The following is a 21313-nucleotide window of genomic DNA, read 5'->3' as shown; positions in this document are numbered from 1 at the left end:
CATTCTCTTCCTCTAAAGATTGAGCGTGTCATCCGATGGGTTTCCATAGCCAAGCAGGGATATTCAAACTCTGACCTCCCAGAATCCAAGTCCTACACTCAGACCACTACCACTACACCGGCTTTTATTAATGACATATGCTGTACAAATTACACTTGTGTGTGTCTTTTTAATGTTTGCAATAATTCCCAACCAAGATTTAATACCCTCCTTGCAAGGCCATGTAGTGGACTATAAAGAGCAGGGGGAAAGTGTCAGAAAATAATTTGGTGATACCACTATAGCTAGATGTTGAAAGAAAGGCACCATTACCTTTACACTATCTCCCAATGCAGGATCTTGGCCAAGTCTCTCAATGGTAGGGCTAGTAATGCATTTGTAAAATGTTTAATTGTGCACATTATGGGACAGGACAAGTAAAACTATTTACTATAAGCATTATTTTATAGTTAACAGTCTACACCTGTCTGCCATTTTATTACAAACATGGGCTGTCCCATCTCATCTTCTGTAGAAGCTACAGTTCTTTTAAAAAGTGTTGCTGTAGTTTCCTTCTAAATAACGATGAGTTAACATATTTCATATGCCAGAGAATTTATTTTAGATGTATGTTTCTATAGTTAGGGTCGGCACAAACTGAAATAAAGATACCTAATTTAAAAAGTTAGAAATTTTTTAATAAATCCATACCTTTACACATTTTTTGGTCTTCTCTTAATTCATAACCAACTGGACAAGTACATTCATAGAGACCATAGGTATTTATGCAGCGAAAAGCACACAATAAAGGATTTTGTGCACATTCATTTATATCTAAAGAAAAAGATAAAACAAAACATAGGAGTATGTTTTCAAACTATATTCCTTAAATTCACTTCTGCATTATTATTTTTTTAAAATTGAAGATTTAGAGAAAGTAAACAGTCCCATCCCTTTGCAAATATAGGGTCCTATTGGAAGGGACTGACATAATTATCAAGAAAGTAATCTTCTCACTGTTCCCTTACAGATTGATCACCCATATGCAAGAGTATATGAGCGCTCCATTGTAATGAATAGGAGGCTTATACATGTCTTCCATACATTCATTCATTTTTTATTCCTATGGGGATAGATCTCATCATCATCGGCGATCGCTCGTGTCCGAATAGGATGGCCTTCCAAGCATAGGGTCTTGGCGGTGGATCCGTAGGTGACTGTAGAGACTTATTATTGACTCACATGTTCTTCTACAGTGAAGACATCAGTTTCCAGATGGAAGGCGGTCTCAGTCAAGGTTGGCTTGATGCACCTTCCTCTTGATGTGTTTCTCCCTTTAGCTTTCATTTATGCCTCTTTGAATTTCACAGCACTGTTGGTAACAGCCAACCTCCAGTTAAGAGTGCTTAAGGGCCAGGGCTTCCTAGTTCAGTGTCTATGCTACAATTTTTAAGGTTAGTTTTAACCCATCTTTAAATCGCTTTTCCTGTCCACAATCTATCCTAACTACTGCTGTGTGGGGATGTTGTTTCAAATATCTACTGGTTTCCTCAGCCTTTTCCTAAAGAGTATTAATTTCTTAGGTTTTTTTTCATGTCAGGAGTGACTTGAGAAACTGCAAGTTGCTTCTGGTGTGAGAGAATTAGGCGTCTGCAAGGATGTTGCCCAAGGGATGTCTAGACGTTTTGATGTTTTTACCATCCTTGTGGGCTTGTGGGAGGCTTCTCTTACAGTATGTCCCTGCACGGAGCTGGAGCTTATAGAGGAAGCCTATCCACGCTCTCCCTGGGTTGGATTTGAACCGGCAACCTTCAGATCAGCAACCCAACTATAGTGAAATCCATTGAGTGGCTAACATGATCAAACACAGAAACTGCTAATTTGAGCTCATTTGAATATCACATAGTATCAAGAGAGGTCTGTAGAAGACCCTGCTGAAAGGACATGGAAATGAATAAGAAGGGCTAATACTTTATTTCACAGAACTCTCTTATGCAATTTTGATGAGCAATAACTAGTTCAAGAGAAAGGATTTCCAACTTTTTTTTAAAGTGCAACCTCTGAATTGATAGTACGTAAGAGTGACAATGCAAGGAACTGATTAAATCAAATCAATACTATTAGCAATCAACTATCATAAAAGAAACAGTATTAACACACATTAAAACAGTTTAAAAGATTTTAAATGTCTAGCCAGGTTTTTCACAAAAAATAGACAACAAAACCCTTTCCATTTCTCTTGAGTAAAACTGAACAGAATGACAACCATATGTGGTAAACACATTTGAGCTATTAACACACAACAATTGGTGGTGGTACAGTAGAAGGAGAAAAAAAAAATCCTTTACAATGGAAATGGGCAACCAACACACACACACGAGCCTGAGGTGCCAGAGTTACACTTGGAAGCCTCAAAAATAGTCTTGGGAGCCACTTGTAGCTCATAGGCCACAGATTCCCACTCTCGATGTCGGGATCTGTCTGTGGGGGACATTCCCAAAAGGGTTTGGGGCTTCCCTGATATGTTCTCAGCCCAGGAGAGATCTTTTCTTCTCAGACAGGGAGTGACAGAAATCACTTCTTGTTTTGAAAAAAGAAAAGTCATCCCAGACCTAAAACAACTGGTAGTTGACAATATTTTGGCAAAAGTATCCTCCATAACCACTTCAAAGTTTGAAGATTTCAATATATATATGGATGGCATGCTATGTTAATTCCTGCTGGAAATACATACATTCCTGTATGGAAAAACACTTCTCTTAAAAGCAATGATATCTGACACCTTCCTCAGTTTTGTCATAGATATCCAAGAAGATGGGATTGCAAATTTAGGACAGGTTTAATACAGCTGCAATATACCTTACCATGTGCTGCTGTCAAATTTTATGAAATATATAAGCTGCTTGTAAAAAAAAGATTTCTCTCACACAGTACTGGAGTAATGAAACTGTTTCCAAACACTGAAAAGGAGCTATCTCAATCTAAATAAACAAAACAAATCTGACCTGTCTTCTTTCTTCTTTTTGCTCCACCATGGGAGACTCAGCAGAGACTCAAATAAAACCTCAGAACAGGGTAGCAGCCAAAAACTACTCAGAAGATATAGTAAATCATAATTTACCTTCACAATTCATCATTGGCCCAGGTTCAAACCCTTCAAGGCAATTACATTCAAAGCTACCAATCACATTGGAACATGTGCCATTTCCACATGGATTACCAATTGAACATTCATCGGTATCTAGGATATAAAAAGCAAAACAAACTTATGAAAACTGGGATGGAGGCCAAGTTCGTGAACTTTGAGGATTACAACATATGCAATATAGATTTTTTCCATGTAGTATACAGTAAGCACATACCTACACAATGAACTCCAGTGTAGTCCAGGTTGTATCCCAAGGGACATTCGCAACGGAATGATCCATCTGTGTTTATACAGTGACCATTGGAACAAATGCCTGGGCTCTCAAGACACTCATTGACATCTGTGAAGGAAAGTGCCACATCAGATCTTTCATACAGTTCTGTTATCTATATTAGAATTCTTTCAGAGTATATTTTAATGAACAGCATGAGAATGCCATTTTTTTCTCTCCAAAGTATTTATGAAAGAAATTATTTTTATTAGACAAGAGAAAATATAAAAAATAAAAACATAAACACTAATATTAAGAAGAACTGCTTCTCATGCTAATTGAAAATCTTTTGCAGTGGTGGTGCCAACATTACAGAAAGCTCTACCAGTTCATATCCACCAGGCGCCTTATAAGGATATAGATTCTTAGAATACTGTTGAACATATATCAAATTTCAGCTGATTTTAATGTGTTTTTTAAAGAAATGATTTAATTTGCTCTGTTTATAAATGTTTGCATTTCAGAATTTGCATTTCTGCCTGCAGGGTGTTTCAGTGCCTTACTTTATTTAAAATACTTCTGTATCACCTCATAGTCCACAAATACCTCTTTGTAGACAAGGCTATCAATGATATTTGAAAAATTAGTTCAATTTTACTAGATAAAGTTATGGAAGTTTGTGGACACTTAATTAAAGTAAGAACCAAATATTATCAAACTTATCCATTACTTATCAAACTAAAGTAGGAATCAAACTACCTTCACGTGTATCATCAATCCCCGGTATAGTCCCATGGCCATATGGACACAAATCCTGGAAAGCAACTGTGAGAAAACAATTTTGGAACACCAGAAAGATAATCATGTGATTTATTATTATTATTATTATTATTATTATTATTATTATTATTATTATTAATAATAAACTTTATTTTTAGACCACCCTCTCTCCCCAGGGGGACTCAGGGCGGTTAACATACATATAAATGGCAAATATTCAATGCCACAATTTCATCACTAGTATTAAAAGTATAAAATGACAATAACATACACATTATAATAAAAATTCCACATTAGAAAAAACAATAAATTTAAACATAACAGTCAGTAAAAAAATTACTGCACAGAGCAAGCGTATACCTGAATTGATTTTAATGACCAAGTTGCTTAAAATGTTCAGTCTTTGATCTAGTTTCACTTAGACCATTGATGCTATGGGGTGGCAGTTATGTTAATCCCCCTCATCTCCATATGCTAAAGTACATAGATGTGTTTTAACAGTTACTTAAAGGAGAGGAGGGTGGGGGCCATTTTTATTTCTTTAGGGAGGGAGTTCCAGAGGCGGGGGGCAATCACAGAGAAGGCCCCATCTCTCGTTCCCACCAGCCACGCTTGTGACTGGGGTGAGACTGTGAGCAGGGCCTCCTTCGCTGACTGAAGTGCCCGAGATGGTCTATACAGGGAGATGCAATTTGAGCCTGGATCTGAGCTGTTTAAGGCTTTATAGGTAATGACCAGCACTTTGTATTTAGCTCGGAAATGGACTGACAGCCAGTGGAGCTGCCGCAACATGGGAATGGTTCTCTCCCTGTATGGGCTCTGGTTAGTAACCTGGCTGGCAATCGCTGAACTAGCTGTAGTTTCTGAACTACCTTCAAAGGCAGCCCCACATAGAGAGTGTTGCAGTAGTCCAATCAGGATGTGACTAAGGCGTGGACTACCATGGCCAAGTCAGGCGTCTCAAGGTATGGGCGCAGCTGGCGCACAAGTTTAGCTGTGCGAGCACCGCCAACACCTGGGGTTCCAGGGTCAATGATGAGTCCAGGAGCACATCCAGACTGCCAACCTGTGTCTTCGGGGGAATGTGACCCCATCCAACACAGATTGTAGTCCCACATCCTGATCCACCTTATGACTGACCAGGAGTATCTCTGTCTTGTCTGGATTTAATTTCAGTTTGTTGGCCCTCATCCAGTCCATCACCGATGACAGGCATTGGTTCAGGATCAGAACAGCATCCTTGGCTTTTGATGGAAAGGAGTAATAGAATTGGGTGTCGTCTGCATAAATTTGACACCAAACTCCAGAAAATGTGTTTAAAAGAATGCAATATGAACATATCTTAAATTAGTTTTTACTAAGAATGAGACTTCTCTGATTTTCTTGCACAATAAATATTAGAAGATTCTTACAGGTTGAGCATCCCTTATCCAGAAATCTGAAATATTCCAATATCTGAAATTATTCACATGGGAGGCTGAGCTAGCCACACCTTTGTTTCCTGATGGTTCAATTGCACAAGCTTTTTAATTCACAAAATGATTATAGCCTTCAAGATATGTATATAATGTATACACAAAACAAAAATGAACATTGTGTTCAGATGTTAGTTTCATCTTCAATGTATGTCATTATGCATGTATATGAATCCCACAAAATCTGAAATCCAAAACACTTTTGATCCCAAGAATTTTGGATAAGCAATACATAACTGACAACTGGCCAAAATGGTCAGCAATACACTTTTCGTGGAGTCAGAGAAAGACCACTGAGTAAAGCAATACATGTTTTCCACTTTTCAATTATTGTTTTCTTTTTATTTATTTTTAAATTTCAGAGCTGTGTGGCAAAAGTGGTTTTAATGGTTCTTCATTGGGACAGAGGCCATGGATTTGAGTGTTATACAAGATTCACCTAAAAAATCAAAGACAGCGATGTAGGGGGAAATGGCACAGTTTGAGGGGAGTCATTTCTCAGCTGTGTGATAGTCTGATTCACATCATTTTATTACATACAGAAAGGAAAGAAGCATGTGAGATGGAGTAAGTATCCAATCCCCATCTAGCATTTTAAACAGCGAGTTGTCTACTTAAAAATATGTTTTCCAAGGTGAGTGTGATAAGATTCTTAATGTCAATAATCTTTTACTACCATATATTGAAAAAATATGATTCTTTACCTTCACCTTCTTTCGGGCACAGCTCACATGGATCACCCCAACCTTCTCCTGGCATTTTGCTACAGCAACATTTTGCCTTAGTGGTATTGAATGCCTTTGGTATAGAGCACTTTCCATTCTCAAAGTTAGTGAAACAGAAGCTCTGGCGAGTATCTAAGAAAGAAACCAAATGTCACACAATTGTTTGAAATTCTTGAATAGTTGGATTTATAATTAAAATTATCCAGAATTAATGAGAGAGAAACCATGTTGAGCACCATAGACCTGTTTTAGATCAGGAATGGGCAATACACTAACTACACATGATACATTTTGGGAGCCCATGGAACTCTCTTTATCCCAATATTTTTGTAGCTCATGGGAAACCCTCCAACTTAATATTTCACGGTGTTGGGGCAATGATATGAAAGGACACATTTTTATCACCAAACAAGACACACAAGACAATTTTTATTTAAATCTAGATGTGTGCCCCATCTGAATGCAGAAATATTTTCTTCATCAATTCAAATGTTGCTAAATTTTGGTAATACATGGGATTACGGTTCTGAAATTGGCTCCTGCTTTGCTTACCAAAACACCTCCTGCCATTGTCAGATATTACAAAGCCTGTAGGACAGATACACTGGAATCCTCCTGGAGTATTAGTGCAAGATCCAAAAAGACAGATATTGGGATCCTCATGGCATTCATCAATATCTGCAAATATGATCAAAGCAATAATTGTTATCCAAACTTGTATCTTTTTTTCTAGAGAGCAAGTTGAAATACTGGGGGCTGGGTCAGCTTTGAAGATCTGAGTTAAAACGACAAACTGTTATTCAGAGCCCATCCTTAAGACCAGCCAGACCACATACTTGGTCAGTTATGATCACCCCCATTAAACCACGCAATTCCAAAAAAAGTAAAACCTGATTTTGTCATTGGATATAACACAAACGATTTTATTATGCTATTGTAAACAATGGGATTTCAGCATCCATTAATTTTAATATCTGTAAAGGATATTAAGGGCCACTGGAATGTGTATCTCTTAATCAGTTTGAAACTGGGTAATTAATTAGATAGAAGTAGACAACACTTAGCTCTCATAAGCCTGTAGCATGAAGACAAGGAAAAATCATGTACAGTGATAGTCACTGGAACCCAAGAAAAAAATATTGTGAGGGGTTTTACACAGAAGATGACACAGATTAATCACTAGTAAAATTGTGTTGCTGTGAACAGCTGCCAAAATATTTAAAAGTTGGCAGGGAAACAAAGTAATATATACTAAGGAATTAGAACAGTTGTGATCTTTGAAAATATGATTCTCAAGAGACGAAAATCCAACTTCTTTCAACAAGCCTTTGTTCCTATATCTATGTAGATTAAATGAGTGTAGACCACTGAAAGAACATATACATATCACTTTAATCCTTATCTGGATAAATATATAAATAGAGTTCACTATAGCTAAAGCATAAGGATCCAATTTCTGTATGGTTTTCTGAACATATTTAAGATTGGTTTCTGGTGTTCTTCATTTATTTGGTTTAGAATCTGAGAGTGATATATTTTCTATTTCACTTTCTTTGATGAAATAACAAACTAAGGTTATAACACTCTAGAATACAAACACAAAGTTACACCAAATTAAGGGAAATTATATTGATATAAACAATACTGAGATCCTATGCAAATAAGTCAATTTTCTTGACATTTGGAATAATTATTTGACACAGAATTTAGATAACCATAAACCTTGAAACATAGCCCATACCCCTTTAATGCCTTTTATGTGTACAGTATATGTGTGTACAAATACGTGCACAGACTCTGCTGCAAAAAAGCCAACACAATTCTGCTGTAAAATGTAGAACGGAAGGAATCACAATCATCAGCGCATAGGCAATTACAATATCCAAAGCAAAACACATCCACTGATGAGCTGGAAGGGAAGCAAAGCAATGCAACAATTTTTGGGAAATTACATCATTCATCACTTTTTAAGATTGAAAGCTTAGCAAAGAAAGCCACCTGCTGGGAAAACCTTCAGTGCTTTAAACATTATTAAAACTACCCCATTATTTATCTTCTTTTATATTCCTAAAAAACTTCAGCCTTTCTCCAAAACAATATTTTCAGGCACTATCGATTTTGCTAAACCTTTTCAAATATATTACGCATGAATGTGTAATGTGTAAGTAACATTTTAGCTAAATTTCACTACATCTATAATGAAGCAGTTTAATATTGATAGAATTTCTGTCAGATTAACAACACTTGTACTTTACAAAGTCAGAACCAATGATAAAAGGCAACCTTACCAATACAGCTTTCACTTTTGACTTCATATCCTGGTGGACAGATGCATCTGAATGATCCTTCTAAGTTTTGACATGTGCCAGGGAAACATGATCCAGGGAGCACCACACACTCATTAATATCTGAATAGAATATGGAAGTGGGGGAGAAGAAAATAGAAAATTTTAAGTTTCTGGAATAAATACATACAGGCACAATAGGCAAATATTCCCATTTCTCATACTGGGAGAAATTTGGGATAAAACTTAAATAAGTAATTTTCTGTCTAAATCTTTTTTTAGACATGTGCAAAAATAAAAAAGTTAACAAAAAAAGAGTTTTGCATAAAAAGCTTGAAGTGTCAAACAAAAATGTTGGTTTGCATGAACAAAAGAATCTAAAAAAGAATCCCAAGGAATGAATAACAATTTAAAAACATATAAAACCCTTTGTAACCTTGGTCATTTCAGAGACAATTTTTACTATTATTTGTGTTTCTCCACATGATTGAAAAAAAAAATGAGGATTCACATTCCTAGTACACACATATTTAATTTATATGTCAACTTTCTTGAAACAATGGGAGGATAAAGTGGTTAAATGACAGGATTTTATTCCTACTGCTTTCCAGTATTCCAATATTAAGTTCATTTCTTTATGAAACATAGGACATAGGGCAAAGAATCCTCCACCCCACTGAAAGGCTGAATAGGCAAATAATCTAGTTCTGTGGAGCACATGTATGACTAATTAATGAACCAATTAAGTGCAAGCAATCAGATGTTTTCTTTTGTCATCCTTAGAGTTTAGAAGTGGTGCTGCAGTGGAGACGGTAGAGGGGTATATGCTTCTTTAAAGTTCTCACAGGAGACAAAGGACACTTCCACATTGGCCAAAATGTGACACAAATGGACATTTAAAATCCTGTTTCATGTTGCATTTTGAATCCACACCTTGGGGCAAAACCCTGCCTTATTAGCAAGGAGTGGCCATACACCTACCTTTCTCAGCACCACAGAGCTAAGGGAAGCCTTGTGCCTTGGTAAAGAGCCTTTTTCTTTACTTTTGTGGGTGAAATAAAGGACAGGGAGGGGAGGATGGCAAAATGGGCAAAATGTGTGAAAGGGAGGGGAAAATGGCACTGCCATTTTCCCCTCCACAGGCTGCCTGAGCGAGGGGAGAGCGGGATGGCTGTGGTGATGCCTCCTGGCATCGCAGCCATGTCTGCAAAGATCTGGATTTTCCTGGAAAATCCAGGTTTCTGTAGGTTTTTTAAAAATCCAGAATAAACTTGCATTAGCAGGTTTATTATGGATTAAAACATGGAAGCCTGGTGCATCATTTAGATGCTCTGCAGATCCCTTGGGGCTTCGTGAAGCATACTGAAGGGTCCGCTCTTTCCTCCCTTTCCTCCCCCTCCAAGGTCTATCACCTCTTACCTTTTTTTCCTCCGCCTTCCTCACTGCCAAAAGCCCTTTTCTCTCACCTTTCTGGCTGCCCAGATCCTTCCCCCCTCGCCTCCCTTGCTTCCAAAACCCTATTTCCCGATTTCAGGGAACCCCTATTTCAGGGAGTGCTTTGATTGTGCTTTTCCTGCATGGGAGAAGGGGGTTAGACTGGATGGCCCTCTGAAATACTGTTAAGTTGGTTAAATTGTTCTTCATTTTAAATATTGTATTTTTCTTTCTTTCCATTACTATTATTGTTGTTGTTATTGGTATTGTTATTACACTACAAATGATATATGTGCAGTGTGCAAAGGAATTTGTTCAGTCTCCATCCATCTGCCACTGTCCCGACCCATCTGTCAACATTTAAAATGCAATAGTAATAACAATAATTTTATTTCTTACCCGCCTCTCCTCATGGTTTGAGGTGAGTTACAAAATAATTAAAACACATAAACATAAACACATAAACATTGTAAAAATACTACAAATCCATACATTATAATGTATTTCTATTTGTCAAAATGTTTAACCATGCCTGATATATATACAGTATATATTCTTTTAGGGGAGACTTGAGAAACTGAAAGTTGCTTCTGGTGTGAGAGAATTGGCTGTCTGCAAGGACGTTGCCCAGGGGACGCCTGGATGTTTTGATGGGAGGTTTCCATGTCCCCACATGGAGCTGGAGATGACAGAGGGAGCTCATCCACACTCTCCCTGGGTTGGATTCGAACCTGGCAGCCTTCAGGTCAGCAACACAACCTTCAAGTCACAAGGCTTTAATCCACTGTGCCACCAGGAGCTCCGTACAGGATATATAATATAATATAATATAATATAATATAATATAATATAATATAATATAATATAATCTATATATATAAAAGAGTGATGGCATCACGGCAATTCACAAAACAACAAAAGTACAGGCCCCCCAACCTCAAAATTTGACAACACAACCCATCATCCACGCCTCAAGGTTGATACAACAAAAAGAAAAGAAAAATAAAGTCCTAATTAGAGGGAGAGCAATAATTTTTTTTATCCAATTGCTGCCAGTTTAGAGGGCTAATCTCTGCCCACTTGGTTGCCTAGCAACCAAGAGACAGCCAGGTTTCAGTTAGGGGACAGGCAGATTTAGGCCTCACTTAGACTTCTTCCACAGATTATCTAATTTGCACTGGATTATATGGCAGTGTAGACTCAAGGCCCTTCAACACAGCTATATAACCCATTTATAATCTTATATTATCTGCTTTGCACTGGATTATATTGACTCCACACTGCCATATAATCCACTTCAGTGTGCATTTTATACAGCTGTGAAGAAGGGGCCTCATATAATCCAGTTCTAAGCAGATAATTTAAGATTATCAATATACAGTAGAGTCTCACTTATCCAACGTAAACAGGCCGGCAGGATAAGTGAATATGTTGGATAATAAGAAGGGATTCAGGAAAAGCCAATTAAACATCAAATTAGGTAATCGTTATACAAATTAAGCACCAAAACATCATATTATACAACAAATTTGACAGAAAAAGTAGTTCCATGCGCAGTAATGCTATGTAGTATTTACAGTAGAGTCTCACTTATCCAACATTCGCTTATCCAACGTTCTGGATTATCCAACGCATTTTTGTAGTCAATGCTTTCAATATATCGTGATATTTTGGTGCTAAATTCATAAATACAGTAATTACTATATAGCATTACTGTGTACTGAACTACTTTTTCTGACAAATTTGTTGTCTAACATGATGTTTTAGTGCTTAATTTGTAAAATCATAACTTAATTTGATGTTTAATAGGGTTATCCTTAATTCCTCATTATCCAACATATTCGCTTATCCAACGTTCTGCCGGCTCGTTTATGTTGGATAAGTGAGACTCTACTGTACTGTATTTACAAATTTACCACTAAAATATCACAATGAATTTAAAACACTGACTACAAAAACATTGATTATGAAAAGGCAGACTGCGTTGGATAATCCAGAACATTGTATAAGCGAATGTTGGATAAGTGAGATTCTTCTTTAATATGAAATAATTACTGGGATAGAATAATGCAGAACAATATAATCTCTAAAACCAGGACAGTAAATAAACAGGGGAATTCCACACAGGAAACAATTGGGGCCAGCTAACACCTCCCAACAAAGTATTCCCATCATCAAAGTCTGGCAAATCCTGTTTTCTCAGGGCCACAGACAGTAGAAGCACATAAAATATCACAAACAACACCACTCTGAAAACGAGGGAATTCCAGACAGGAAACAATCAGGGCCAGCTAACACCTCCCAACAAAAAATTCACTCAGGGAGGAAACAGCCAGGCTTTAAAGCTGCAAGGCCATTACATCCTAATCATTTTTCCTAATTGCAGCATTCATACTTGCCTCCAACAAACAAAAAAAACCAATCAGAAATATTGTATATTCACAACCTTTAGGAAATAATATCCCCTGATGGCGCAGCGTGTTAAAGCGCTGAGCTGCTGAACTTCTGGACCGAAAGGCCACAGGTTTGAATTAAGGGAGCGGAGAGAGCCCCCACTGTTAGCCCCAGCTTCTGCCAACCCAGAAGTTCGAAAACATGCAAATGTGAGTGCATCAATAGGTACTGCTCCGGCGGGAAGGTAACGCCGCTCCATGTAGTCATCCCACATGACCTTGGAGGAGTCTACGGACAACGCCGGCTCTTCGGCTTAGAAATAGAGATGAGCACTAACCTCCAGAGTCAGACACGACTGGACTTAATGTCTGGGGAAAACCTTTACCCTTGACCTTAACTACCACCAATTCCTCAATACTTTATTTCCCATACCACCAGACTTCGCCACAGCAACGCGTGGCCGGGCACAGCTAGTATAATATAATATAAGTGAACATTTCTTGGGGCTCCACAAGAAACTTTTGCTTCAAAAAGTGCTCCACGGCTGAACCCGTTTTAGGCAAATGCATCTTTTACACTGGATTATCTGCCAGTGTAGATGGGCCCTTAGCTCTCACTTTTTGCAACTCTACTCAGAAAAGGGGATGGTTCCTTTTTGATAAGAGTTAAGATATTTACATTAATCCATGGATAAGTCGACTAATGTTTTTGAGTCAATTTTTAGACTAAAATTTCTAGATTTATTCACAAGTATATACTGTATGTAAAAATGAGTTCCATTGTGTCCAATGGTCAATCCCGGAACATTAGAAAGGTCATGCTGGATCAGACCAAACCCATAGAGACCACATCTATGCTCTTGAGAAGTCCAAAACCAGGCAAAGTGCAAAACTACCCTCCTGCTTGTGTTCAACTAGTATTCAGAGGCATACTGATTCTGATGCCGGCAAGAGAGTAAACTGTACATCACTACATCTCTAGTGAAGTCACTGCTACACTCAGCAATTGATTTCATACATACCTATGCAGTTCTTGCCATCTGCAGTAAGCTCATAACCTTCATTACACAAACATTTGAATGAACCAATTTCATTATAACACCTCCCATTTCTGCACACCTGGCCAAAGAAGGAACTGCATTCGTCAATATCTATAAAAAAGCAAGAAAAAAAATTAGTTCATGACATCAACAAAATAGAATGTATAGCCAGATGCAATTGGTATAATATGTTATGAACACATTAATTTATTTTCATGGAAAAGACAGATCATAGCTAGGAGAAAAAGTCCTTGTGAGTGAGAAGACATCTCTTGAAAGCATATGTGTTATGGTTGAGCCTTATGGCTCCAATACTGGGAGACGTGGTTGTAAGACTCCTCGAGAGTCAGACTCTCTTGAGGAGCGAGAGAGGAAACGGCTGCGGGATATCTTTGCAGAACCATCTGACGAAGACTCCTTTGAGGGTTTTGCTGAGAGAGTGGAGGAGGAGGTGGTTGGCTCAGAGGAGGATGACATGGAGTGGACTCGTGTGGGGGAGGATTTGGGTGTTCTTGGTAATGATAGCATGGGAAGCGACTGGCGGGTTGCAGGATCGGACCCGTGGACGAGTTGGAGGGATGGGACGGGATCCACAGCTGGGGATGCTGTGGGGCGTAGTCAAAGATGTTTTAGTTCTGATGAGGATGATGATGATGAGGCACCTGGAATTAGGGTAACACCTGATAGTGATGAGGAGTTGTAACTGGCATAAAATGGGGTCTTGAATCCAGGGCTAATTGCGTTGGGCAAGGTAATCTGGACGGACGCTTGGGATCTTGTTTGGGAAAATCCTGAAGACGGGTGTGTTTCGTTTGCTGAATACGTAAGTTACCAAGGACACTGGGCATAGGCGGCGGGAGGAACTGTGTGGGCTTTTGTTGTGCAACCTGTGTTTAATCTTATTAGCTTGGACCTCCGTCGTCTTCTTGACGGACATTATTTACCTACTCGGAATTGACGCTGGACTGGCTGACTGACTACGACCTGGGACTACCCTTTCTTGACTATCGTTGGAATTCGTGGAATCTAAGACGCCTGCACCTGGTAATCGACCTCGGACCGGATTGGGACCCCGCTGACGCTGCAACCCTTGATTGATGTGTTTGGACCTGGAGTTCGCCCGCTGCACGGAGGAGTAACAACTTAGTTGCTCAACCACAGCTGTTGAGTAGCAGAGAGGAATCTGCTGCCAGTATTTATGTTCTATTGAATCTTTGTTTACTAGCTTTTGTTTGTTTATAGTCCCAGGCTGAAGTAAGCATTTTTGGTTTAACCCGGATTAAACTTCTGTTTAATCCGGTTTATCTTTTGAACCATTTTTGAGTGACTTTTCATATTGAAGGCGAGTGTTTGCCTAGCTCTTTGTTTTTTACGAGCATTTTTGGTTTTGTATCTTTAATAAACTGTGTTGAATCTTATCTACTGGCGTTCTGTCCTTGACAATATGTGTATGGTTTTTTTAAAATGTCATTTTACTACAAATCACTGCCTGTCCATGCTTTTATGAACAAAGGAAATATATTTGAGAAAAATGTGGAACTACTTGGATCTGAACTTTTACATCTGTCTTTTGTGATATTTTGATAGTTCTGAAGCATTTCAGTTATTTGGCACTATGTACTACAAAGGCCATCTCATCAGCTCAGTAAATTCATAGCAATGATGAGGTCTCCAACAGTATTGTTATGTACACTCATGAAAAGGTATCTGTTAAATCAATCCCTTCAAAAAAAAACCCTTAATATTGGAAGGACTGACACGTAGCTGCTTTAAAATCAGATAGAGGTATGTTGAGAAAAAAACTATGTATTAAAAAAAGGTTTGCAATTACGTAGCTCTCTTGATCTTTTCTCAGTCTTAAAAACAAGCACTGGAAGAAATTGTTTTAAATTCTTTTCTCCACCACCGTTTTCTCAGCTGAAATCTTAATTCCAAAGCAGTTATTAAATGGTGGAGAAAAGACAGACAAAGAAGCAACTAGTTACCCATGCCGCCCAACACCCCAAGTACAAAACAATGTACCTGTGTTTATCCCATAAAGGGGGAAAAATCCTTCTCGTGTTATACATCAGGTTGGTCAAAGGAATGTTAGCAGCAATTAACAGATAAATATAAAGTCATTAAAATAATAGGAAAATAATTTTAAAGTAAAAATAATGTTATATTTATTTTATCCTGTTCAACATAGTATATGTTTTCCATTAAATAATTTCTAAGAGAATGTTTATCGTATGTTTTGAAGATTTCTGTCATGATTGAATGATATAAAATAAGTTTGCCTGCTGCATTTAGGAAATTGTAAAGTTACTATGTGAATTTTTATTATCCTTCTTTCTAAATAGCTTTTATTATTTGTCTTACCCATACAGTCATTGTTATGAGTTAGTTCAAATCCTGGATAGCATAGACAGTTATACGATCCAACTGTGTTTTTACAAGTTCCATTTCCACAAGGATGTCTTTCACATTCATCAACATCTATATAAAGAAAATATTAACACAAAGGCATTATTATTTTTAGAATTCTCTAAGGACACAATTGCTGATGTAACCTTTCCCCCTCTTCTATTTACCTCATAGTTTCATTCTACCACAATATAATGTAAATATTAATCATACTTATCTGTGAATAAGGATCCCAAATATGTTTACTTGTGGTATATAGTATCAACTCTAACAACCTCAACCAAATTCAATTCATCACAATGTACTAAATCTTATAATTTAAATATTTATAAAGAAATCACATCAATCAACCTACCCATGCACATGGTTTGGTCTTGGGATGCCTTAAAACCATTTTGACAGATGCAATAATAAGTCCCTTCTTTATCCACACATGTGCCATGACTGCATACATTAGGAATTTCTTGGCATTCATTGCGATCTACAAGAAAAATACATGGGATTTGTATTATTTACTTGTGTTTTTGTAGTCAGTCATATATAACTCAGCATGGATATTTATAATGTATCATAATGAAACTTTAAAATCTGTTCCCTGAAGGATTTTACAGAAATAAGTGTTAGAGAAGTTTTATTTTTATCAGTGCGCACTATATCCAAAACTGGTAAGATATGACGGGTAAACATCTATGTAGAAGGAAATATAAGCAAAATAGTGGGCACAAGGGATTTCTTACCAACACAAGCACCATTGGGTGAAAGTTTGAAACCTGCAGCACATTCACACCGGTAACTACCAGGGCTGTTAATGCAATCAGCATTTCGTTGACAGAGATTGTCACCATTACTACATTCATCAATATCTGAAACATTAACAATGATGGTTAAGTCAGTAGAGATACATTTCATCCCTATAAAGGATTTCATTGTTTTTAATAAGTAATGTGAAAAACGTAGGCATAATTCAGATAAAATTAAATGTATTTTAAAATAAGATCCTACAAATGTACTAAAAATGCTATTCAGCAAAACATTACTGACAAGCTATACAGGTTCAGAGAGGCAGAATATGGTACGTGGTACATATGTCGCAAAACGAATATATAGTTTTTGGCATCCTTTCCTAGACAGGAAATCTAGCTAGCAAGATCAATATTATTATATAAAACCAGACAAGAGGGGGAAATCATGGTTAACAGTTAATGGAATGTGTCAAGAAAAATACTCAAAAACTTAAACCGGGAAATAATTTAAATGGCAGTTGAAAAATAAAGGCAAACTTTCCTCAAATGTTTTTATTAGTCATTAGACTATTTTTTTCACTATTAAAACTCATTTGAGGATATATTTTGAAGAGAAAGTCATATGCTTTAGAGTGTACTAGTCCTTTCTGGTCCACCAAGCCATGGTTGATCACTATGGGACTAGGATCCTGTATACATAGGCCAAATGAGTTGGCACAAGGGTGAATGGACTCCAAGGCTTCCACATCATGCATGGAGCCCAAGATTTCACACAGCCTTATCCTGCATTAAAAAAAGCTTGCCTGCACTTTGTGGTAGTGTGAACATTTGGGACTCTTCTTATTCATGCGGGCATGTCTGTTCACATGGCCATTCTACCTTCTCTTGGCTTGGGCAGTTCTGCGGCAGGGCACTTACCTTCCCTATCTCATCCTTGGCTTAGTGGCAACCACCAGACACCAAACTGCTGGCACTAGTTGTTTGTCTCATTCAATGGTGCTGGCCAAATGATCAAGCAATTGGAGAAGAGAAAGGGGAAAGGAGGGAGAGATTCCTCCTTTCCCCCCTCCCATCTGGCCTCTCCAGCATCACTCCATGACTTCAGCCAAAGTCAGTGGATGCACTGAGCAACGGCCACAGCGGTTTCCTGCCTAGCGGTCACTGCTAAGTCAAGGAAGGGAGAGGAGAGGTAAGGGTGGCAGTCTGGAAGCACAGAACACAGTTTGGCACCCTAGGCTGTGAGGACTCCATCCAGTCATTAGGGCGGATCACTGATGTACAGCGCGGACACCTCTCAGCTGGTGGATAACTATGTGAACTCCTACTGCACTGATCTGGAGTACCCTGACCTAGGTCAGTATTGATATATATATGGCCTGTGTAGATGGACCCAAAGAGACTCTTCCATGGTGAAGCTATCTCCTTCAACCATTTAGTTGCCCAGGGGACATATTTGTGTGATTGCTAAGTGAACTTGCCAGTCCATTAAGCTAGTTACAAAAACAATAATACATAATAAAATATTTAAATTTACATCACCTTCACAGACCAAGAGCAGATCATTGTAGCTAAATCCTGTAGGACATTCACAACGAAAACTGCCAATCTGGTTAATGCAAACACCATTTGCACAGATTCCTGGAATCTCTTTACATTCATCAATATCTGGGGCGGGATGGGATGAGAACGACAATTAGTCAAACAACAATGCTTTACAACTGCAATTATTTTCTTGTTATTTTTCTGTGCTTGAAACAAAAAAATCAGTATGACACTAAATTTAATCTGAGCTACAACATTAAAAAACCACTATGAACCAGGTACACCCACACACAGAACATTATTCTCATGTACTGTATTCAGGCTTTTTTTCCAGATAGAATATAACAAAAAGGAAAAGTCTAAGCTTCTTCTCTACCATGTTAGTCATTTTCATAGAGATCTGTTTATGAATTAGGAACTTAAATAAGAGAAGCAATCTGAGACTATAATCACATGTGGCTACCTGTATGTGCATATTTCTGAATGGGCTCTTGGTGAATGTAAATTATAATTACTTTCCAGAAAACATGACAATATCAAAATCAGGAGCTGGAAATGGAAGTGAAGCTAGGTTTAATTAGATTTTCAATTTACAAAAATAGTGTTTCCTTATAAGATATTTGTACAGCTTTAGAAAGCTAACAAAAGCTTTAAAACTTACCAACAGCTTTGCCTGTATGGATATCAAAGGTAAAGCCAGGAATATTTCCACATATCGTCTTGAATTCAACTTAAAATGGGAGGAAAAGGTATTTGTAAGTAATATTCACAACTCTTCCAAAGTGTTCCCAATGAAATAATTAAATATTTATGCTACTTGCCCTTATGATTATTCTCTTCTTGCTTTTACCTATTATTGTTGTTGTTGTTGTTGTTGTTGTTGTTGTTGTTGTTATTATTATTATTATTATTTTACCCATCCAGGTTTTTTTTTTTTTAATGCCAATGAAATTTCACTAAACCAATGCAGACATAGACATCAGGCATTTTAAAACTTTCCAAGTCTTCATATCAATTGTCTTCATGTTTAGAAAAAACTATCTCTAGAAAGTAGACTTCAGAAACTCCTTATTCTCTGTTTAAGGACACATCCAGATTGTTTGAAAAGTTCAAGATTTTATTCCCCTTCTTTCCAATTTTATACTGGATGGAAATACACCAACCTGAGAAACAGGTATAAAAAGACTCAGAGTGCACCAGAAACTGACAAAAAGTATTCTGCGAGAAAGAAAACATCTGTGGACCACCAAAATAACACTGGAAAGAACAAGAACAAAATCTGGATTGATTTGCTTTACAGTTGCTTTGCAGGAAATGGAATACACTAGGGAGTCATATGTGGCTATTTTTCATATGCAGGTTCAGCCTAACTTTCACTAAAATGAATGAGACAAGACTTGGCAAAACTGAAACAATAAAGCTAACATTTTGCCCTAAAGCTACTTTTATATTTACATTTATTGATGACATTGTGGAAGGTGGGACACCTACCGAACACTCTTATGTTTATATTTGCAGGTAAGAAAATATTTTCTTAAGAAAAGGATTCCTTTGATAAATACATTAGACCATTAATTATTTTAGCTAAAGGATTATCTTTACCTGTTCCTGGAGTTGGGCATGGTTCACAAGGTTTGTTCCAAGCTTTCCCAACATTATAGGTACAGCAACACATCCTCTTGGTCACATTAAAGGGCAGTTCATTATCACAAGATGTCCCATTGTAGCTTCTGTAGCAAAAGCTCTTTCTCATATCTGCACATAGAGAAATTACAAACTTTTAAAGGTGTCCTTGATAGTATCCTTAACTGTAAACTTCCTGAATATTGGATTGCAATTTTCCCTCTTTCTGGACCATTCATACTGAGATCTCTGGTAGGATTTTTTGCTCAGCAGAGAAAATATGCAAGTGAAATTTATATTTAAGAGTACTTAGACAGAAGGAAAATAAATGACGAATCCAGATTTTTATGGCCCAAGCATGATTGGAAAAAATGCAAATTTTCATGAGGTGAAGACAGAAGTCCAACTAGGCAATTCCACAGATGGGACTGCTTCTGTCAGCAGAACTAGAAGAGCCTCCTATATATTGTTAACACCTACATTTGAAAGCTGAGCTCCAAACTCTTTCATGGTACATATGAAAAGGTAAAGAGTAACATACCCATACAGTTGTGTCCTCCATTCACCTGCATGTATTCTGGGGGACAAATGCAGGTATAGTTTCCTAAGGTATTGTAGCATGTCCCAGGACCACAGACACCAGGGTGTGCAACACACTCATCAATATCTGGAAATATATCAAGCAACAAATTTTAGATATAAGAAATAAGTGCTAAATAAATGATAGCCCATAAACCCATATTAAACGACACAAAGAGAACAAAGTAGATAACAAAAAGGTTTTTTCCCCATGAATGCGGAGTATAGTTCTGATTAAGGATGGAATCCTAAACTTATTTAGTTGGAAAACAATAAAAACATTTTGGAATCAGTGAGATTTGAATTCAAGTAAATGTGTTAAGAACAAAAAGATGAAAGAAGGGGGCATATTAATTTTACCAGCAAAGGAGCTGATTTCTATGACACATTTTTAGTGTAGACAACTCTACATCCAATATCTCCACAGTAGTCTGCTGCCCCTGGAGCAAAGAAAACCATTTGCAGGACAAAACATTTTTGAGAAGGAGTGCTTCTTTAAAGAGAAATAAGTCTGTTCACCTTCACAGATGCGAGTTTCTTCACTGAGGTAGTATCCATGGGGACATTCACACTGGAAGCTGCCAAATGTATTGATGCAGTTTCCACCTTGGCAGAGACCAGGCAATTCCTGGCATTCATCAATGTCTGTGAAGAGAGAATGGGCCATGGTTTTGTTTGGCTGAATACATGTACATGGAAAGCTATAGCAGACTACTTCAGAATGATTCGTTTGTGATTATATTTTTGTTTTTAAGTCTCCTCTCTTTGTTACAGAACAGTTCTGAAAGAGTGTTAGCATGCAAACAAATATATTCCATTTAAGCCCCATTATTGCAACAAGAATATTGAGAATACATATTTGACTTCTACTGAAGTCAATTGGACTTCAGACTGACCATATTCCTTTTGTAGCATATTTTGAAACACAAAGTCATAGCCAATAGCTTCCA

General features: G+C 37.5%; 1 protein-coding gene across 1 annotated transcript in view; it reads right to left on the bottom strand.

Moving 5' to 3' along the window:
• fbn2 (fibrillin 2) overlaps positions 1–21313 on the bottom strand; it is a 154739-nt gene that overhangs the window by 15794 nt on the left and 117632 nt on the right. The window contains exons 39-54 of the mRNA XM_062972128.1: positions 20883–21008; positions 20326–20451; positions 19764–19916; positions 18823–18891; positions 18159–18284; positions 16614–16739; positions 16232–16357; positions 15832–15948; positions 13453–13581; positions 8607–8726; positions 6871–6996; positions 6298–6450; positions 4098–4163; positions 3342–3467; positions 3101–3220; positions 691–813 (exon numbers count right to left, since the gene is read on the bottom strand). Coding sequence (XP_062828198.1) covers positions 691–813; positions 3101–3220; positions 3342–3467; positions 4098–4163; positions 6298–6450; positions 6871–6996; positions 8607–8726; positions 13453–13581; positions 15832–15948; positions 16232–16357; positions 16614–16739; positions 18159–18284; positions 18823–18891; positions 19764–19916; positions 20326–20451; positions 20883–21008 — 1932 coding nt within the window. The remainder of the gene's footprint in view (positions 1–690; positions 814–3100; positions 3221–3341; positions 3468–4097; positions 4164–6297; positions 6451–6870; positions 6997–8606; positions 8727–13452; positions 13582–15831; positions 15949–16231; positions 16358–16613; positions 16740–18158; positions 18285–18822; positions 18892–19763; positions 19917–20325; positions 20452–20882; positions 21009–21313) is intronic.

Source organism: Anolis carolinensis, chromosome 2 (assembly GCF_035594765.1).
Source record: "Anolis carolinensis isolate JA03-04 chromosome 2, rAnoCar3.1.pri, whole genome shotgun sequence".
Lineage (NCBI taxonomy): Eukaryota > Metazoa > Chordata > Lepidosauria > Squamata > Dactyloidae > Anolis > Anolis carolinensis.
Note: the sequence above shows the minus strand (reverse complement) of the source record. Positions and strands in the feature narration are given on the sequence as shown.